Genomic DNA, 20,450 nt, shown 5'->3' on the forward strand with positions numbered 1-20,450 from the left:
TATAAACAAATAATAATAATAATGCCTATTTAATCCACACAGTACAACGTATAGAATGCCTGATATGTTTAATAGATGCGTGAGCACAATTGGTGTAAGTTCATTCATGTCTTTAAATTGTATGCGTATAAAATCCTTTATTAAATGTATTATATTTTGTATTAAATCCTTTTTTAAAAGAATAAAAAATGCTCAACAAATTACTCAAGTTAGGAAATAATAGATCTACGTGAAACCATTTAATGAAATGCCATACAAAAAATATAAATAAATGAGTGAACGAACGAACGAAAGAATTGAAGAGACAACAAATAAATGAATGTATAAACGAATGAATGAATGAAAGGACGAACGAAGAAATGATTCAGTTTGCAATTAAACTCAAGCTTCTGTACTCTCAACAACCAACTGGCTATCGAACAGACCTATGACAGTATCCAACATGGTTTTAATCTCTAAAATCATATTGCCATTACCGCCATTGTTATTATCTTTATTACGAATATTATTATCATCGTATAAACCATCGACATCATCATAGAAGACGCCATCATCAGCATTATTATTATTATTATTATCATTATTATTATTATAATTAGAGTCAGTATTATGGTTGTTTCCATCCAGAACAATCGTCGTTCTATCGTTATTTGAGTCGCCAATTGAACCGACGTGTCGGTGTTTTCTAGCCCCATTCGAACTGTTAAACAACTCGTTAGAAGCCAGAGTCGTGCCAGTTTTATTACCGAAAAGTTCGCTGGGTGTCATGGGGGTAGGGCCCGGTGTGTCCGCCAGAGAAGTGACGGCTGTTAAGTTGGATGCGTTGGACCCCTTTGAACGTAGCCTGTCACGGGATTTGACCTGTGGGTGTTAACTTTGCCAGCGTTATAATATTATCTTGGTTGTTTATAATTATTTTTGAGCATTTGGGCTAATTATGTTTTCATAGAGAAGAAGAAGGTAGAATAAAGAAATAAAGAAAGAGAGAGAGAGAGAGAGAGAGAGAGAGAGAGAGAGAGAGAGAGAGAAAGAGAAATAATTATATCAAATAATCGCCAATACATACCTTGTTTAATCTGGATTTTCTGCATTAAAAAATATTATTATTAACTACATTTCTAAATGTTAATTTTCAAAAAAACACACAACAGTCACACACAGTCACACAAACAAACACCTACCAAACACACGCACATTTATTTTTTCATTTATTGAATGTTTTCATAATTTTGTAAATGGATATTCTTAATAAATTGCGTTAATAGATTCAGATTCCGTTGGTTTAGTGAAACTATAAAGTAAAAGCAAATTAAAGTATGTGTGTGTGTGTGTGTGTGTGTGTGTGTGTGTGTGTGTGTGTGTGTGTGTGTGTGTGTGTATGTATGTAGTTTGTGTGTATGTAGTGCGTGTGCGTGTGTGTCACTAAATCTACCTGCAACAACAGACAACAAGAACAACGGTTGCAACAAGAGCAAGAACGATCGGAATTGTTACTAGAGGAATCAAGTTATAGTTGCTAGCGTTGTTTGATAGGTTCATGACTGTCTTTGGTGTGTTGTTGTAGCCTTCTGCCGATGTTACGGCAATGTTGTTGTTGATGTGGATGTTGTTTGTAGTAGTTGTTGTCATGTTGTTGTTATTAGTGTTGTTGTTGTTGACGAGGATGTTGTCTGTAGTAGTTGTTGTCATGCTGTTGTTGTTGTTAATGTTATTAGTGTTGTGGTTGTTGTTGATGGTGGTGGTAGTGTGACGGCTTAAAGATGTTGCTGCCGGAATGTTTATTTCTTTTGATGACACTGAGTTTGTTGTTGTTGTTGGTTCAAATTTCGTTGCTGTTGTTGTTGGAGGTCGAGGACAAAACTGATATATTGAGAACTTGTTGCTATAATTATTACTATTATTATTGTTGTTGTTGTTGGGAGTGGTGCAAAACTGGTCACTAACAACCGACCAGTCAATGTTTATTATACACTCTCTGTTGAACTTTTTGCATTTTGCTATGGTCGATAAAGATGGCGATGAGGATGAAGAAAATGGAAAAGAAGGTGATTGAAAAAAAGAAGATGATGATGAAGAAGATGATGATGAAGAAGAAGATGATGATGAAAAAGATGACGATAATGGTGGTGAGGATGAAGCAGAATTTTTTACATCTGACTGGAGTAAGTTGGATGACTTCATTCCATTAAATAAACTAAAATAGCCATCATAAAAATAAAATTTATTATTATTATTACTGTTATTGTTGTTAGTGTTGTTGCAACTACAATCATCCTTATCAGGATAAACTTCGTCAAACATATTTTTTTGGCTTGTGCTGAAGAGCAGCTCCAACGAAGTTTTAAACATCTCTCTGAAATCAACTAACCTTATGTTGTTGGAGTTGATGTTGTTATTATTATTAATACTATTATTGTTGTTATTATTGTTTTCATTGTTGTTGTTGTTGTTGTTGTTGCAGAGATATGTTGTACAGAGTGTTGATAATGATGGCAATGTGGTTGTCGAAGTTGGAAGAGCTGAAGACTTTGGTACGTTCATAATCTCTATCGTTGTTTTTGTTGCTTTACTTGAAATAGTATGTGCGGTAAAAATAGCCGCAGCAGTATTAGTAGTAGTAGTAGCAGTATTAATAGTAGTAGTAGTTGTTATAGTAGTAGTAGCAGCAGCAGAAGTAGCGATAGTAGTAGCGTTTGCAGCAGTAGTAATTGTAATATTAGTAGTAGTAGCAGCAGTAGTAGTTGTAGTATTATTAGTAGTAGCAGCAGTAGTAGTTGTAATCTTGATTCACCAAAATGGTAACTCCAGTGTTTGACGCCGAAGAATTTGCAGGCTTAAAATTTAGAAAATTAATAAAATATTTCATGAGATTTAGTTAAAAAATGTTTAATCAAAGAAATTTTCTAATCTCATTCGAAAAAGAAATATATAGCTTGGGTATCACGCACGGTATGATAGATTAGTGTTTAGTGGATTCCAAGCAATAAAACATAAGCCTATAATGTGTCGTATGTATATATATAAACGAATGTGTGTACGTACGTGTATCTCTATGTTTGTTTGTGTGTTTGTGTGTGTGTGTTTATATATTATTTTATAACGCAAACAAAGATTTTATATATCTTTTCTATCATTGCTAACATTATACTGTAATAATAATAATAATAACAAGAACAACACCAAAACAACTCAATAATAATAGATAAAACCAAAAGAAGATTAATAATAATAAAACAACAAACTCACATGTGAGCAGTGTTAAAATTAAATTTTACGCAGTTATACAATGCGAAACAATATCTGGCTGTCTGTTTGTTTGTATATGTATGTATGTTTGTGTGTATGTATGTTTGTGTGTGTATGTATGTATGTGTGTGTTTATGTATGTGTGTATGTATGTGTGGAAAGATGTCACGATTTACCTGTATGACCAATTAAAAAAGAATACATTATATGAAATTCTTGCATAAGCTTCTATTCGGGTAAAGATAAAGCACTAATAGGCAAGCTAAAGTAGGGAGAGTTACTATCTGATGATTTTGTTAATCGTAATTCTAGATAATTCTAAATTATTCTAGATAGTTCCAGGCAATTCTAGATATTTCTAGGTAGTTCTAGATAATTTTAGGTAATGTTGGACATTCTAAGTAATTCTAGACACGCGATCTTAACCGGAATTTTCTATTGTTATAGCTTTGAATCGGTTCGTTGGTTTATCAGTTACCAGGGCTGGGCAAACTAGCCGTGAAGCTATTCTAAGCTATTTTATGCGGCCCGCTTGTTCCCCCCCAAAAAAGTCGTCAGCCAAACATTATGACCGAAAAATCTTAAATAAAAATTTGCTATTTAAGTACATATTCGGCCTTTTAAAGGTAAAATAGTTCTCAATGCGGCCCTCACAGCAAAAAGTTTGCCCACCCTCGTTTATGGATTTTCGATTTATTAATCAGTTTAGGTGGCCAATCTTTTAATAATTTTTGTTATTCTGCCAGATAATGTCTGTCAATTCGTAAATATCGATCTTGAAGTTTATTAATATTTTTTAAAACCTAATATATTTTTAATTATTAATTTTTGAATAAATAAGTCAAAATAAAAACTTTGTACCGTTTTATCATTATTGTACGCACGCATATTCAGTGGCACATTGAATGAATGTACAACCATCAGCATCTTTCCAACAAATATTTTTCATAAAACCGGATGTTTCCATTTCAAAATTTCCAAAAAATAAAATTCGAAAAAATAACCATGAAAAAATAATCAACGATTCAATTATCACACTATCATTCAATCAATATTCTTTTTATTAACCCCCCCCCCCCCCACACACACACACATGCACGCACGCACACACAAACTCAATTTATAGATAAAATTTTGCAATCAAAATGACAGATTTATAACAAAATTAATATTGTCAAAATAAATCCACCCCGTTTTCGATTCAAAATCATCAAAAAAAAACGAAGCAAAACTGAGCAAACTCTACTGTAAAAATGGAAAAACACCAAAATATGAAACTGGAGCTACTATTCAGAATTACAGAATTAAATTGAATGAAACATTTGCAGAGAAAATAATTAACTAAACAACAAAAAATAGGGAAAAACCATAACATTATCATAACACCGAATTCGAATAAAAATAAATCATATACAAATAGAAGATAATTAAAGAAAGAATTAATAAGTCAACTAATTTGTAATATTCAAATTATGATGATGACAAAATAGGCATGTACTAAATCCTACAAGCCAACAACACATCATCAGCATTGTGATGAGTGATCGTTTGTTAAGATCAGTTAGATATATAGGTAGATTTCATAACTTGAACTTTAATATTAATTATTAACATTATTATGATGACGTCATAATTAACGACAATAATAACAATAATTATTATTATTATCATCAAATAATAATAAAATTATAACCGTTAAGTATCTACCTTCCAAATTAAAAAAACGCGTAAAAAAATTGAATGAATGACGAATAAAAAAAAGGTTAAGTTAAGAATATAATTTAACAAATACATTGCAATGAATGGACATTGATTTATAAATTAACAAACATGTTTTAAGATAAAAAAAAGCTATTTAATGAACATAAACAAAAAAGCATCGTGTTAATGTTAATTGTTAACTCGTTTCAATCAGCCAGTCACCAAACAATCAGTCAATCAATCAATAATTAACCAATGGATTAATCAATCAATCAATCTTCGTTTAGCGAATCCATCAATCAATTAACTCACAAATTATTCAATCAGTTGATCAATCAATTCCTCAAACTTTCTTCTTCATCTTTTTCGTCATCATCTCGAGCACTCTGAAATTCAATCAACAAAACCCAAAAAACCAACCGATAACACGTCTCTAAACAATAATAACTCATAGCAGCAGCAACTAAGAAAGCTGTCAACTGCTTCACAGCTTGAAGACTTCCTTAGCTTTATCAGCAACGACTTTAGCGATGGCAAGCGACGAAGTGGCGGCAGGCGATGGTGCGTTTCTGACGTGCAACATGCGGCTTCCGATGCTTCCTGTGCCACTATCGAACACGAAGTCGTCCACGAGTTTGCCCGACGTGTCCAATGCTTGGGCTCTAACACCTGATGGCCCTCTGGCGGGTGAAATTTCATTTCTAGATGAGTTTGTGTGTGTGATAGTAAATGTTTGTCTGTCTGTATGTATGCGTGGTTGGGTTTTTTTTACTAAATCAATAATTCAAATCATAATAAGATGGATCATTTGAACGAGTGTTAGGATGGTTCTTAGTTTTTAAGTTTTGGACAGACGTCATTCGAGCTGAATGAGCGCGCAGTAAGAAGCAACAAACGACGCAAGACGGGACACCCCTGCCGTCTCGACCATAAACGCTACCTCTAGCAACACTGTTGATAACTACAACACTCCTAGCAATAAAAGCGAACTAACTTGACGACATCTTCGACCCTCAGTGATGGCACAAACCTCTGAAGCACCTTGACCTGAGCGGCTGTATACACGCCACGATACAACTCGCCAAATGCGTAGTTCAAATTTGAAAAGACCAACTTCCTGAGGCCACTGTTGCAGTTGTTGTGACGTTTTCAAATAAAAATATGACTTTGGACTGAATTAATTCTGATTTAACTTCAACAACATCCATAACTATGAAACCAACAACATCAACAAAAACTTCATACAGACACAAAACAAACTAACGAGAATGCGATAGCATCAAAAAATTCAGTTGGACTAAAATCCAGCAACTTATACCCCTCCCTCTTGAAAGCCAGCACGGCATTCGGGCCTAGCCAGACGTCCCCGTTGATGCGAGGTGTGAAGTGCACCCCAAGGAACGGAAATTTAGGGTCAGGACACTTATTAGTTGATCAGAATTTATAAACAAATGTAAAGTGAGTTTGTTCTTTCTATTAAAATTAATTCATTCGTTAATTCATCCATTCATTCATTCATTTTATTCATTCATTCATCCAGCCGTTCATTCATTCGTACAAAGCAGGCATACGTTAACTCATTTGTTTAACTTATCAATAATTGAAACGTCATTCAAACATAACCTGTTAACTTTATTTAAGTTAAATGAATCTTATTCAGCAAACAACGAATACGTTTTTCAGAAAGATAAACCGCAAAGTATCACAGCAGCCATTCCTATGATTCATTCATCACAAATACAAAATACATATAACACACATGAAAATGAAAATGCACAATTCTAACAAGAACTCAAACACAATACAAAACAGACTCACAAACAAAAGCACACATACACACCATCAAAAACCATCACCAACAGGATAAATATTTCCATTAACGAGATTCCTCTTTTCAGGTTTCAAAAGCAAATACTCCCCACGGAACGGGACTATCTTGGGCACGGGATCACAACCGGATTTCTGAGCTAACTTGTCTGCGTACAGTCCTCCGCATGTTATCACGTACTTCGCTCGAACTGATGACGACAAGCCTACAACGCTCTGCCAGATATGAACACCATCTACCATTGATTAACGCATAAATAGCAGGGCATTTATGTATTAACAATATAATTGAAGTAATCATCTACCATCACCACATCACCATCGTCGAAGACTCACAGTGCTGTGTCCAGTCACGAGAACAGGATAATCAGGGCTATCTTTGGCCTCCTCAAAGTTCGTGACCTCGAAATTCAGTTTGATGGTGCCTCCACTCTTCTCAAAGTTCTTGCCGTAAATGGTCGTCACATAACCCCAATCCACAATGCCAGTGTGGGGAGAGTGAAGGGCTTTGAGGCCCTGCGAAAATGGGTCAAGGTAGGGTCGTGTTAAGATTAAAACAGTGTCAGATTAATGAAGGAGTCTTATTTTAAAGGTCAAATTTAAACAACAAAATAAACAGGCTAATAAAATGTAAGCAGTTACCGACCACGCAGTTTGGTTCAATTTGTTTAATCTCATCGGGACCAACTACCTTGAGGTCAGGGACCTCATTTTTGATGCCTCGATCATGCAGAACATCTAACCTCTTAACCTCCTCTGGATTTGTTGCCACAATGAGCTGGTGCATTCGTCATTATGTGTGTGTGTGTGTTTGTTGGGTGTATAACTAGTGAAATTATAAATGACATTTACATTACATAAGCAATGAAATGTAATTATACATGGTGACAGAACATTCTTATAGAATTTATATAGTCTCAAAACCAAATACCATCCCAATTTTATCAACCATATCAATCACCTTGAAAATATATCTAAACAAAGAAATAAACTTATACAAACAAACCATGATAGCAAACCTCAAAGCTGTAATAAAAAATAACGACACATTTACACACACACCCACACACACACACCTTGCCACACTTTCTATAAGGGATATTATTAGCATCGAGATATTTGTATGAAAGCTTCAATCCTTCGACGCAGAGCTTGGCCTTCAAAGAACCAGGAGTGTAGTAGATGCCAGCATGAATGACCCCACTGTTGTGCCCACTCTGATGGGCAGCTAATGGTTAGTAGTGTAAACAAATTTTTGTTTTGTTAGTTTTACAAAGTTCTTAGCTTATTTATTCTCCATTTGTTTATGTGTTTTCAAATAATATTTTGTGGCAACTCTAATCAATTGTAGTTAATGAATCACTCCATAAATAATAATATAAAAAAGGGATTAACTGTGTTAGTAAACATTTTTTAAACAAATTAAAATAACAGAAAAATTAAACAAAGAACAAAATTGAAATAAAGCTACAGGAAGAAATTTGAATTAATTAAATTAATTAAGTTTGAATTAATTAAATTAAATTCTACTGCCTCACCAATGACACTTTCCTTGTCCACACTGATAAATTTTAGTGATGGGTATCTTTTGATCAGTTCCTGGGCTGTAGCCATTCCAACAATACCAGTACCAACAATACAGACATCATATTCAGGTATACTTCGAATGTTATAATTAAGTCAATTTCTTAAGCTATTTCTACATTATATTATAATTATAAAATATTATATGTACTTTTTTGTAATTTCTATGCCAAGAATTTCTTTAAATTAAATAAACTAATGACATATCCAATCAAATAAAAAGTTATTTATAAAGTTAAAAATAAAGAAAAGATAATGATCATAAATGTAAGAAACAGATTAAAATCATAAATTAAACAAAACAGAGGCAATAGAATTATTGAAATTGTGCTCTCTCTAGACGGAAACTAACTTTGTGGAAAACTGCTTACATTGCGTACTAGTAAAATCATTAGATGCATCTTTTCCTAAAATTAACTTGCAAATTGGACCACTGTGTTTGCAATTCAAGGCCGTCAATTTTGAGACATTGCGAATCATTTTTTCTAGAGTTTGAAGAGAAATTAAGAAATTAGGTAAAAAATGAATTTAAGGCAAAACCGGAGATCTTTCCAGAGCGTTAAGGATATTATAAAAAATAATTTTTAAAACAAGATCAACGACCATGCAAAATTGCAAACAGTAAAAAAAAATATTTTTGTTTTAAGTTTAAAAAAACTGCTGCAAACCTTACAACAAGTACGGGTCTTTGGTTTAACCCAAATTTATTACACCGAAACGAAATGTCAAAAGTTTGTTTGCGTCAAATTCGGATTTTTAGGACCAGATAGATATGCAGCTTTACAGTAACTTTCTACAAAAGTCAAGGCCGCTCTGGTCATAAATTTTAAAAGTTAATTTAAGTAAGAAATTTAATTTATATCTTGACCATTTGTTAGCATGTTTATTCTATGGTCTTATGGGTTTGAACAGATTGTACTTCATGCTATAATCTAAAATGCTTGATACTCTAAATATTTATAACAATTAATTATTTCAAATTCTTAGGACGGTACAAACAACATAAAATATAAATATATGTAAAACAGGTTTATGAGCTTGATTCCAATAAATAAGTAAAGAGCCTTGCCTTTAATTGCTCTGCTGAACACTTAATATTTTTTTAAATTATTTTACATTTATTTTGGGTTTGTCTAACCTAGCTTTTATGCGGATGTAAGTTGTATGGTGTAAGCATGGATATCCATGGGTGTAAGTAATGGATATACAGGTTGTTATTTCAGTTCTTATTCAAAATTTCAATACTCATATTGCTCTTGTTAGCACGTTAACACTTCAAATTTTCTTAGATATCAATATAAGAAGCCACATTTTTAGAAATAAAAATTTATTGTAAAATATCAAATGAATCAAATGAATTTCTGACAAAATTTTTGACAAAGTAACGAAACAGCAAAAAAAACAACTTTCACGCGAATTCAAATTGGACAAACAATTCAAGTCTTTAAAGAAATTAATATTTATAAATAGACATGGAATGGTTTGACGATATCACTTCCATATAATATACCATCGTACAAACATAAACTCTTGCATTTGTATTATAAATGACTGACTCTTAAACAACAAAAATAAATGATCAATTATATAAGTAGAAGCAAAAATAACAACGCCACACTCAGTTTGTATTGGTAATCTAAATGTAGGGCATGGTATTGCATATAGTTAATAAATATAATATAAATAATTACGAATTACAAATGTAGTTCCTTTATTTCACATCTCGCTCTCCTCTCCTCTCTCTCTTTTTCTCTTTCTCTCTATCGCTGGAAACAGCTTTGAAGCATTAAATCGAATGATATGAATGTGTTTATAATTAATAATAATAACAACACTATTTTTATTATTTTTAATAATAATGCGAGTGTTAGTTGTAGTAAAAGTAAAACTTCCTTTATACTAAGCAGGAAATTGGATAGCTATTACTAACAGTTAGTATAGTTGATAGTATTATTATTAACGTCATCGCAATTACGAAAATAGCACGAATGATACTATAGTAGTGTTTGACTACTTATGTGCATGTATTTATTTCAAATTTTTAAAAGTTCGTTTATGAAAAATAAATTATTTATTCATATGTACACACGTTGCTATCAAACCAAATAAAACTGAATATTTTAATACTGGAATTTTAAATTTTTAACGCCCTCAACCCCTTTCATCCAATCAAAAGGAAGAAAGCTAGTGACATTTTCAACTCTCTACTCCAATTGGTTGATGCTCTTGAGTTTCCCCTAGCAACCACCACGTGACTATGTCTCCTTTGCCCTGAATGGTTGAGATTGAGGCAAATCACGTCTAATGATAATGCTATGTTTTGTGGTTTATCATTCAACGTAGTAATTAAATCAAAAAAATTTTTTTCAATTTAATGTCATTTAAAAAAATGAACAAAACGCTGTTTCATAAACAAAAAATAAATATGTCAATAAGTGAAGGTCAAAAATTAGACGACCTTCATAGTGACTGGGCCCCTAAGTTCAAGGACGAATGTTTGGTAGGCATCCAAATGTTCCTTCGTCTGCGGACTCACGTGAATTTTCAGAGCTGGTAATTGATTGGTTGGTTGATTGAATGATTGAATAAATATGATTGGTTGGTGGATTGAATGAATGATTGAATATGGTTGGTTGGTGGGTTGAATGATTGAATGATTGTTTGATTTACTGAAATACAACAGCAATAAACTCACGTAATCCATTTGATTCCATTCTTGAAGCCGTGTTAACAGTATCACCGAACAGGCAGTACCTGGGCATCTTCATTCCCACCACACCAGCACATACGGACCCTTTTGTAGAGGGGTCATTTGTTGGTCGGTCGGCCATTTGAATTGTTTTTTGTTTGATTTGATTGTTCAGTTGATTATTTAGAGATATTTCGTTAATTGATTTATGGCAATTTCAATAAAGTTGTATCAGAAGGAACTTTGAAGAGTTAAATTTTTTTTTTAAACAAAACTTTCATTCGAACGTAATCCCTCATCATATTCATTCAACAGCCTCTTTGTTAACGTAACTCTCATTAAGATAAAACCATGATTGAAATTCTGCACTTCCACACACACACACACCTCACCTGAATGGATACCAATCCTCAAATTCAATTGCGCGTTCGGCCTGTGACGTATTTTGAATGACGTAACGGCAGTCAGCAAGTTCAGAGCCATCCTTGAAATTTCACGTGCGTGTGCAGTTCCGTTCGGCTTGGGCAGACCAGAGACCACCATGTAGGCGTCCCCTATCGTCTCAACCTGAGAGACGGATGGTTGGCTATGAAAATATCTTTGATAGGAAGGTTCTAGAAGGTAATACGCAAGTCTACAGAAAACAACAAACAAATATAAAATACATTACGATATATTTGGTCGAGTTTGAATGAGAAGCAGATCCAAAAAATGTAAATAACATTAAGGAAAGACAGAATTATAGAAATCGAAACGTCACTCAAAGCAAAACTTTTGTTGGATATTATTAACTGCATAGATTGAAAAAATATATGAAGGAAGAATGACAAAATGTTATTACTTTGTAGACGTCAAACTGATCAATAATGCGATCAAACGTTGTATACAAGTCGTTCAGCAGATCAACTATCTGATCAGTTGGTCGTGATGGGATGATGAATATAATGAAGATGATGACGACGACGACGATGAAGATGATGATAAAGATGACGGTGGTGTGATGTTGATGGAAATGATGATGATGGTGTGATGGTGATGATGATGGTTTGATGGTGATGAAGATGACTCATTCCAACCTGCATAGGTGTGCTTTCAGATGACAGGGCAGTGAATCCACAAATATCACTGAAGTAGATGGTCACACTTTCGAATTTTTCAGCTTCGACTGATTGCCCCCTCATTAACTGCATTGCAACTGACCTATATATATATATATATATATATATATATATATATATATATATATTATATATATTATATATATATATATATATATATATATACATTACATGTTTTGCATGCTATAATAATTTTCAAATTTTTATCATCATCGTCATCATCGTCTTTTTTTTCTTTTTAATTTTTTGTAATTAATATAATTATTACTATAATTATTATAACTACTGTATAATAATTATTATTCAATATAATTATTCGTTGTCATTTTACTCATTATTATCATCATCGTCTTACTCGTCATCATCTTACTCGTCATCATCTTAGTGGTCATCATCATTATTCACCTTGGTAACATCATATACAAGAGGTCCTCTGCTTTCCTCTTCTGTTCCAAATAATCAGCAGTCCTTTCTTCAACCAGCGTCTCCAGATTGTTTGCGTACTGCTCCATGCGTGATAGCAGGTTGTCGAGTAAGTTGCCGCTATTATCGCAGCTTCTGAGGCAGTGAAGTTTGTGGTAGTGGTGAGGTGATGTGAGGGAAATGTGGTGCTTTGAAATGGTGTACGCTACGCTCTGCTAGTAAAACTGATAAGGACAAATTTGATGATTGATGAATGAAAAAGTATATGGTAATATCAGTGAAGGAAAAAATGATAGGCGTTATCATAGAAAATTGTGGTTCATTTAATTATCATTCAGTTTATTTCCACAGATTCATGCAACCGACCAACCAAACATTCATTCAACTAACCAACCAGCCAACCTGCCAACTAACCAACCAGCCAACCATTCATCCAACTAACCAACCAACCAACCAACCAACCAGCCAACCATTCATCCAACTAACCAACCAGCCAACCAACCTGCCAACCAACCAACCATCTAACCAACCATCAATCAATCACTCTTTTCAGCAACCCACAACTAGCCACAAACTTGTTAATTCTCTTAATAACGGTTTTTATCGAGTTAAAATCGAATCTATCGTTCGGATCTTCGGCCCAGCACTTCTTCATGAGAGCCACAAGGTCCTCGCCGTAGCAGGCGAAGTCATCGTTGTTGAGTATACTCGGACGGAAGTGTGGCGACTGCTGCTTGTTGACGACGCGTTCGTAGATTTCTTTGTGTGTCATCAGTGTAGTTTTGTTGTCTTTGTTATCATCATCATCATCATCGTCGTCATCATCATCATCATCATCATCATCATCATCCTCGTCGTCGTCGTCATTATCATCCTTACTATCATCATCATCAATCATCGTCGTTGTTGTTAACATTATCGTGTTATTTTTGTTAATCTCATCATCATCATAATCTTCATCTCCATCATTATCATCATCAACGACAACAATATCATTATCATCATCATCAACAACAACAACAACAAAATCATTATTGTCATCATCAACTACAAGAGCAACAATGACGTATTTTTCTCATAGGCCATCAAAAAATCTATTAAAAATTTAATGTACGTACTTAACATTCTTTCATTTATTCAACCATCTATTCATTCATTCATTCATTCATTCATTCATTCATTCATTCATTCATTCATTCATTCATTCATTCATTCATTCATTCATTCATTCATTCATTCATTCATTCATTCATTCATTCATTCATTCATTCATTCATTCATTCATTCATCCATCCATCCATTCATCCATCCATCCATTCATTCATTCATTCATTCATTCATTCATTCATTCATTCATTCATTCATTTATTCATTCATTCATTCATTCATTCATTCATTCATTCATTCATTCATTCATTCATTCATTCATCCATCCATCCATTCATCCATCCATCCATTCATTCATTCATTCATTCATTCATCTATTTATCTTTCTCTCCGTCTATTCATTCTTTCATCTTTCCAACTAACCATCTATCCATCCATCCATCCACATATACGTCATCATCTATAAGGCGGTTAATTTGAAATGTCATTTTCGTAGCCATTATCGTCGTCATCATCGTCATCATCATCATCTCATCATTATCACCAATAGAATTAATGTTCGTGTTATAATAGTCATAATTTATAACTTCAAACACAAACAACATCTAATAAAGTGATTATGATTGTGCTAATGATGATTAAGATGATTATGATAATAATAATATAATTTATTATTATTGTTATTATTTTTATTATTATTATTATTATCATCATCATCGTCATCATCACGATAACTAGACGAATCAATGAAGCCATAAATCCCCGAAAATGCAATCTCGTTTTTAAAATCGATTTATAAGTAAGGTCATCATTATCAATCATTTTTCTCATCATCATCGTCGTCATCATCATCATTATCATTTTAGTAATCTTCATCGTCCTCATCATCATCATCGTCGTCATCTTAATAATCATCATCATCATCCTCATTATCGTCATCATCATAATGATCATCATCATCAACATCGTTATCATCATCATCATTATCGTCATCATCTTAATGATCATCATCACCATCCTCATCATCAGCAGCAGCAGCAGCAAGCACCTCTTGGTTCGTAATTATGACCATCGACCCAGAAAGGCCCATTTCTATATACAATCTCGTGGCAGATGATGGAGAAACTGTATACATCCCCTGAGAATGAGGGTGATGACGATGATGGTGTGGTGGTTGTTGATGATGATGGTGATGGTGGTGATGATAAAAACAACATAGATGACGTCAGAGAGAAACATTCCACTCATAATTTTTGTGGTAGTTTCATTTTTTATTCATCATCTGTTGTTGCAAAGATAATTAAGTGACAATTAAATAGAGTTAAAAATATTGCATCATCATCGTCTTCATCATCATCTTCTTCATAGTCATCATCATCATCATCGTCGTCATCGTCATCCTCAACCTTTTTGCGTTCCTTCAAGCGGGGGCGAATGATGACGTAATAGCTCCGGTGCGGTCCATAATTTAGCTGAAGCGTGTAATTTATCGTGACGTCATTTCATTTAAGTTCACTTTTCACAATCATTTTATTTATTTTTCTTTGCAACTTTATTGGCATACACAACAGCGTTGATATAAACGAGCCCATGTGCTATATTTTATCGTTGTTCAGCATTTACGTACTTACATGTAAAACTTTACAATTACACAACTGAACTTAACAATACAAACAACAATAATCATATTATTAATATTATTATTAAGACTTAGTCATTGTCATCATTGTTATTGTTTATTTCGAAAGGGCATTTAGGACCTTACCTCCAAAAAAGTAAAAAAAATAGAAGAACCCAAACATCTCCAAACATGATAATGAAAATTAAATGATGACAAAGAACTCGAACATCTATAAAAAACGTGGGAGTCGTCCGGATCGTCGCGTTCCTGTAGACACTTTGCGCCATAATCCGTAATTTTCAGGACGAACCTGCTGTCGACCAGACAGTTCGAGCTCTTCAAATTTCCGTGCGATCTCAGCTCGCTGTTGTGTATGTAATTCATTCCCTGGTTTTTGGTTGTAGTTTTCATTACTATCATCATCGTCGTCATCACCAGCAGCTGCTGCATCGTCGTCGTCGTTGTCATAGTCGTCATCATCACAACCACCATCATCATCATCATCATCATCCGACTCACTCTCACGATGTCTTGAATGAGTGAGAACTTAAACATGTGGTCCAATTTTATCTGATCATTTTCCAACACATCCTGAAAAATGAGTAGAATCGTCGTCTCCTTCATCATCATCATCATCATCATCATCATCATCGTCGTCGTCGTCATCGTCATCATCATCATCATCATCTCCCTCGTCATCATCATCATCGTCATCATCAACACAAACTGAAAGACTATGCTAATGTATGGGATTGAAATTACTTCCAGTTTGCTGTTTAAAAGTGACAACATTTGCATAAGCTCCACTTATTGAAAATCATAAACAAACATTTAATTTTAAAGTAACAACATCATCCTCTTCATCCTCATCCTCCTCCTCCTCCTCATTATCATCATCATCACCATTATCTTCATTTTCAGCAGCAACAAAAACAGCAATAGCCAACAGATGAACGAAGAGACGAACGAATGAACGAATGAACAAACAGAAGAAAGGAAAAAATACAAAGAAATGGATGAATGAAATAATAAATAAATAAATAAATAAAGAATGAACGAATGAATGAAAGAAAGAAGAAAAAAGAATTAATGAAAGAACAATAAAATAACAAACAACTGAACGAATAAACAAGCGAACAAACAAACAAACGAACGAACGAATGAATAAATTAATGAATTAATGAATAAATGAATAAATGATGTAATAAATAAATGAATGAATAAATGAACGTAGACCAACTTGTAAACTGCCCTTCTGACAATATTCATAAATGATGCTCTGATGGGGTGCATCAATGCAGATTCCAATGAATCGAACTATGTGGTCGTTCTGTAGATTTCTCATCTGTGTTGTTGTTGATGTTGTTACTGTTGTTGTTGATATTGTTGTTGTTGTTATTGCAGTTGTTGTTGTTGATGTTATTGATGATGTTTTTGTTGTTGTTGATGTAATTCACTCAATTCATTCAAACATTCGTGTGTTGGTTTGTTCAGTCGAGTGAGGTTGTTGTTGTTGTTGCTGCTGCTTGCTGTTGTTGTTGTTGTTGTGTTGTTGATGTGATGGTTTTATATGATGACATTGATGTTGATGCCATTAACGTAACTGATGTTATTACAACTCACCTTTTTGATCTGCAGCAGCAGAGGTTTGTTTATGACGATTGGATGGTTGACTTCTTTTATTGCCACCAGTGTCGCCTGGTGGTGGTGGTGATCACAATGTTGATGGTAGTGGTGACAATGCTGATAATGGTGATGATTACAATGATGATGATGAAGAAGATGATGATGAAGATGATGATAGTGATGATAATAACGACGACGAAAATGACGATAGAATAGATAATGAAAACGAGCAAAAATGGTGATTACAATGATGAAGATGATGATGGGTCGATAATGAAAATGATTAAAAATGAATTTCGATGATTATATACACGAAACATTGGATGGTGAAGCAATAGAATTGAATGTTAGCCAAGTTTTATGAGCCGTGTAGATGGAATTAACTCCCATGCTTATAAACCCACGCAATCATCATTCTCGTCATCCCCATCTTCTTCATCATCTTCATCTTTTCCATCATCATCATTAACATCATCCTCATTATCTTTATCAACATCATCATCCTCATCATCATTACCTTATACGAGCCTGTCTTTATGAAAACTTGTTTGCACGCTATGTTGCTCAGATGATAGGATATGGTGTCGACCGATGTACAACTCTGGGTTGAAGAACGCTGTGTGTGTGTGTGTGTGTGTACGTGTGTGTACGTGCGTACTGCGTGTGTGTATGTACAACATGAAAGTATGTATGTGTGTGTGTGTTTAGTTTTAAAAGTCGAATTTTTACTTAAAACTTTAATTACTAGCTAATGTTTGTTCATAAAAACAAAACAATTAGAATGCAAATTGCCTGGCTAATATTTGCACGCGTATTTCTAATTTGTTGGTTCCTGCATAGACAAGCATGTTTCTCGACATTTCATTACAGTACCTCACTCCAAAGTTGCTCAGTAAAAGTAACTACATTTTTTATTCTCCGATCAATAACATTGCTAACAATAGTAGTGTCACTGTTAGTATCAGTAATATATACTATAGTAAGAAGTAGCAGTAATGGTAGTATTAACAGTAGTAGAAGCAGTAGTGATTGCATGAAATAAATCATATAGTGGCAGCAGTAGTAACTACATCAGCAGCAGCAGTAGTAGTAGTAGTAATTGTTGTTGTTGTAGTACCGACAACGTAATAATAACAATAACGTCAATAATGTTATTAGTAGTAGTAATTTGAGAGGTGTTGATAAAAAAGTGACGTCAAAGCAGAGATTAAGAGCCTTGCCACTATGAACATTGTGAAGATTACTCAATGATTTATGAATCGCAAGGACACTTTTTATACCAGAAACTGGCTACTGCTACCACCACAACCACTACTACAGCTACTGCAACTACTTCCGTTACTATATCTACTACAATCAGCCGCTGCTGTTGTCGTCGTTTAACAAATCAATATCTATTAAATGCTTAATTAATTGTTATTAATTAACAATCTCACTCTTACTAATGTCATCATCAAAACTGAAAATCTATCGCCAACAGTTTTTTACTAATTCATTTAATATTCACTAATAATACGAAAAAGAACGTAAAGTAACAAAAAGAATTAAATCGAATTAAACCCTGACAAGACTGATCCTACTGTTAACCCTTTCCAACTTCCGCTTATCACGTGGTCGGAAGTTGATATCCTCCCATCTAACCCGCCATTTTACTTCGGCCAATTCGGCCTCAAGCTTGTAGTGCCTGGTTGTTGTTGTTGTTGATGTTGTTGTTGATGTTGTTGTTGTTGATATTGTTGTTGATGTTGTTGTTAATGTTGTTGTTGTGTGGTTTATTTTGAATTTTAGCGGTCATAACTTTGATCAGCCAAACATAGCAATATATTTTTAGCAACAGCAAAATCAAATATAATAACGTTCACACATGTGCTTTTGAGAAACATTTTGTTTGTAATTAGCGCTATACAAATTTTCGGATAATAATAATAATACAAAAAACGCACAAACACATACACACGTACAAACATATATAAGTATGCATACGCACACAGCACATACACACAAACACACACAGCACATACGCATATAAACATACACACAACACACACACACATTCACTCACAAACCTGTAAACAAAGAGAGCAACAACGATGAAGATGACCAACAAACACCACAAAACCATGACGGCGATTGCATAAGGCGGAAATGGATCGGGTACCAAACAACCCAAACCTTGATAGCCGCACCTTTTCAAGTTTTTTTTTCATTTTCCCAAAAATTTAACTTCATAATAAGAGAGAGAGAAAGAGAGAGAGAGAGAGAGAGAGAGAGAGAGAGAGAGAAAGAGAGTGAGGGAAAGAGAAAAAAATTTTGAAAACTACATTATTCAAATATTGATTTATTATTTGGACAAATAGAAATACCGTGGTGTATCTGGCGGTGGACTTGTTACCCCCTCGAACAAATGGACTAGCCCAATGTCTCTGTATCTATTCATTACGCCATCGTAATGTCCAACAATCTATAGTATGGATAAGTTATTTATTGATACACGTGTGTGTGTGTTTGTGTGTGTGTGTGGTGTGTGCGTGTGGTGTGTGTGTGTGTTTCCTTACTTCAAACGAGATCGTATGCGTGTTGTAATGAAGGAATGAATAATTGACTTGTTTATCACCGTGTTTGTCGATTGTGACTTTACCTGTCACACCTGTTTGTATGTATGTTTGTTTGTATGTTTGTTTGTATGTTTGTTTGTATGTTGTTTGTATGTTTGTACATCTATATGTATATATGTTTGTTTGTTGTATGTTGTTTTTTTGTATGTTTGTTTGTTTGTATATGTTTGTATATGTATGTTTGCTTGTATATGTTTGTATATGATTTATGTTTGTTTATGTTATATGTTTGTTTTTTTCTGTGCCGATTAGTTTCGTAAACTTTTTTAATGGGAATATTCAAATACATACCACCAACAACAACATCAACAACAACATCAACAACATCAAAAACAACAACATCATCAACAACAACATCAACATCATCATCAACAACAACAACAACATCAAAAACAACAACATCATCAACAACAACATGAACATCATCAACAACAACATCAACAACAACAACATCAACATCAACAAAAACATCAACAACAACATCACCGACAACAACAACATCATCATCAACAAGCAGAACGTCATCATCATCATCAACAACAACAGCAACAACAGCAACAATCCGACTAGCCTTCAAAAGATCTATTCCACATTCTTGCTGTTATCTCAGAGCCGTCGTTAATCGTATATCCATCCGACAGTGTTTCGTTGAACGCCATTGAGAACAACAGGATCGCATCGTAAAAGGCTCCCAAAAAATTCGGAGTCTTTGGGTTGATTGATTGATTGATTGATTGATTGATTGATCGATTGATTGATTGATTGATTGATTGATTGATTGATTGATTGATTGATCGATTGATTGATTGATTGATTGATTGATTGATTGATTGATTGATTGATCGATTGATCGATTGATCGATTGATTGATCGATTGATTGATTGATTGATTG

At 33.9% G+C, this 20,450-nt stretch overlaps 3 protein-coding genes across 3 annotated transcripts in view; all 3 read right to left on the minus strand.

The window, feature by feature from the left end:
* The window catches only part of HELRODRAFT_179568 (hypothetical protein), a gene marked incomplete at both ends in the record, with an annotated part of 5,462 nt that extends 2,921 nt beyond the window's left edge, over nucleotides 1-2,541 (minus strand). Inside the window, 4 exons of the mRNA XM_009028389.1 lie at nucleotides 410-861; nucleotides 1,067-1,085; nucleotides 1,433-1,690; nucleotides 2,369-2,541. Coding sequence (XP_009026637.1) covers nucleotides 410-861; nucleotides 1,067-1,085; nucleotides 1,433-1,690; nucleotides 2,369-2,541 — 902 coding nt within the window. The remainder of the gene's footprint in view (nucleotides 1-409; nucleotides 862-1,066; nucleotides 1,086-1,432; nucleotides 1,691-2,368) is intronic.
* Nucleotides 2,542-5,431: 2,890 nt separating this feature from the next.
* Nucleotides 5,432-8,838, minus strand: HELRODRAFT_179569 (hypothetical protein; the record flags this gene model as incomplete). Its single annotated transcript, XM_009028390.1, has 9 exons — nucleotides 5,432-5,627; nucleotides 5,942-6,073; nucleotides 6,212-6,369; nucleotides 6,808-6,990; nucleotides 7,111-7,290; nucleotides 7,421-7,552; nucleotides 7,851-8,002; nucleotides 8,313-8,434; nucleotides 8,711-8,838. 9 exons carry the CDS (start codon nucleotides 8,836-8,838, stop codon nucleotides 5,432-5,434), a joined length of 1,383 nt encoding a protein of 460 aa, XP_009026638.1.
* Nucleotides 8,839-10,554: 1,716 nt separating this feature from the next.
* On the minus strand, nucleotides 10,555-16,661 carry HELRODRAFT_86991 (hypothetical protein; the record flags this gene model as incomplete). The annotated part of the gene is made up of 13 exons (XM_009028355.1): nucleotides 10,555-10,629; nucleotides 10,817-10,908; nucleotides 11,054-11,152; nucleotides 11,440-11,614; nucleotides 11,889-11,957; nucleotides 12,124-12,247; nucleotides 12,571-12,720; nucleotides 13,164-13,347; nucleotides 14,744-14,833; nucleotides 15,102-15,167; nucleotides 15,544-15,703; nucleotides 15,836-15,907; nucleotides 16,557-16,661. The coding sequence occupies 13 exons, from the start codon at nucleotides 16,659-16,661 to the stop codon at nucleotides 10,555-10,557; spliced, it is 1,461 nt and encodes a 486-aa protein (XP_009026603.1).
* Nucleotides 16,662-20,450: the final 3,789 nt, after the last annotated feature.

The sequence above is a fragment of the Helobdella robusta genome, assembly GCF_000326865.2.
Source record: "Helobdella robusta unplaced genomic scaffold HELROscaffold_55, whole genome shotgun sequence".
NCBI lineage: Eukaryota > Metazoa > Annelida > Clitellata > Rhynchobdellida > Glossiphoniidae > Helobdella > Helobdella robusta.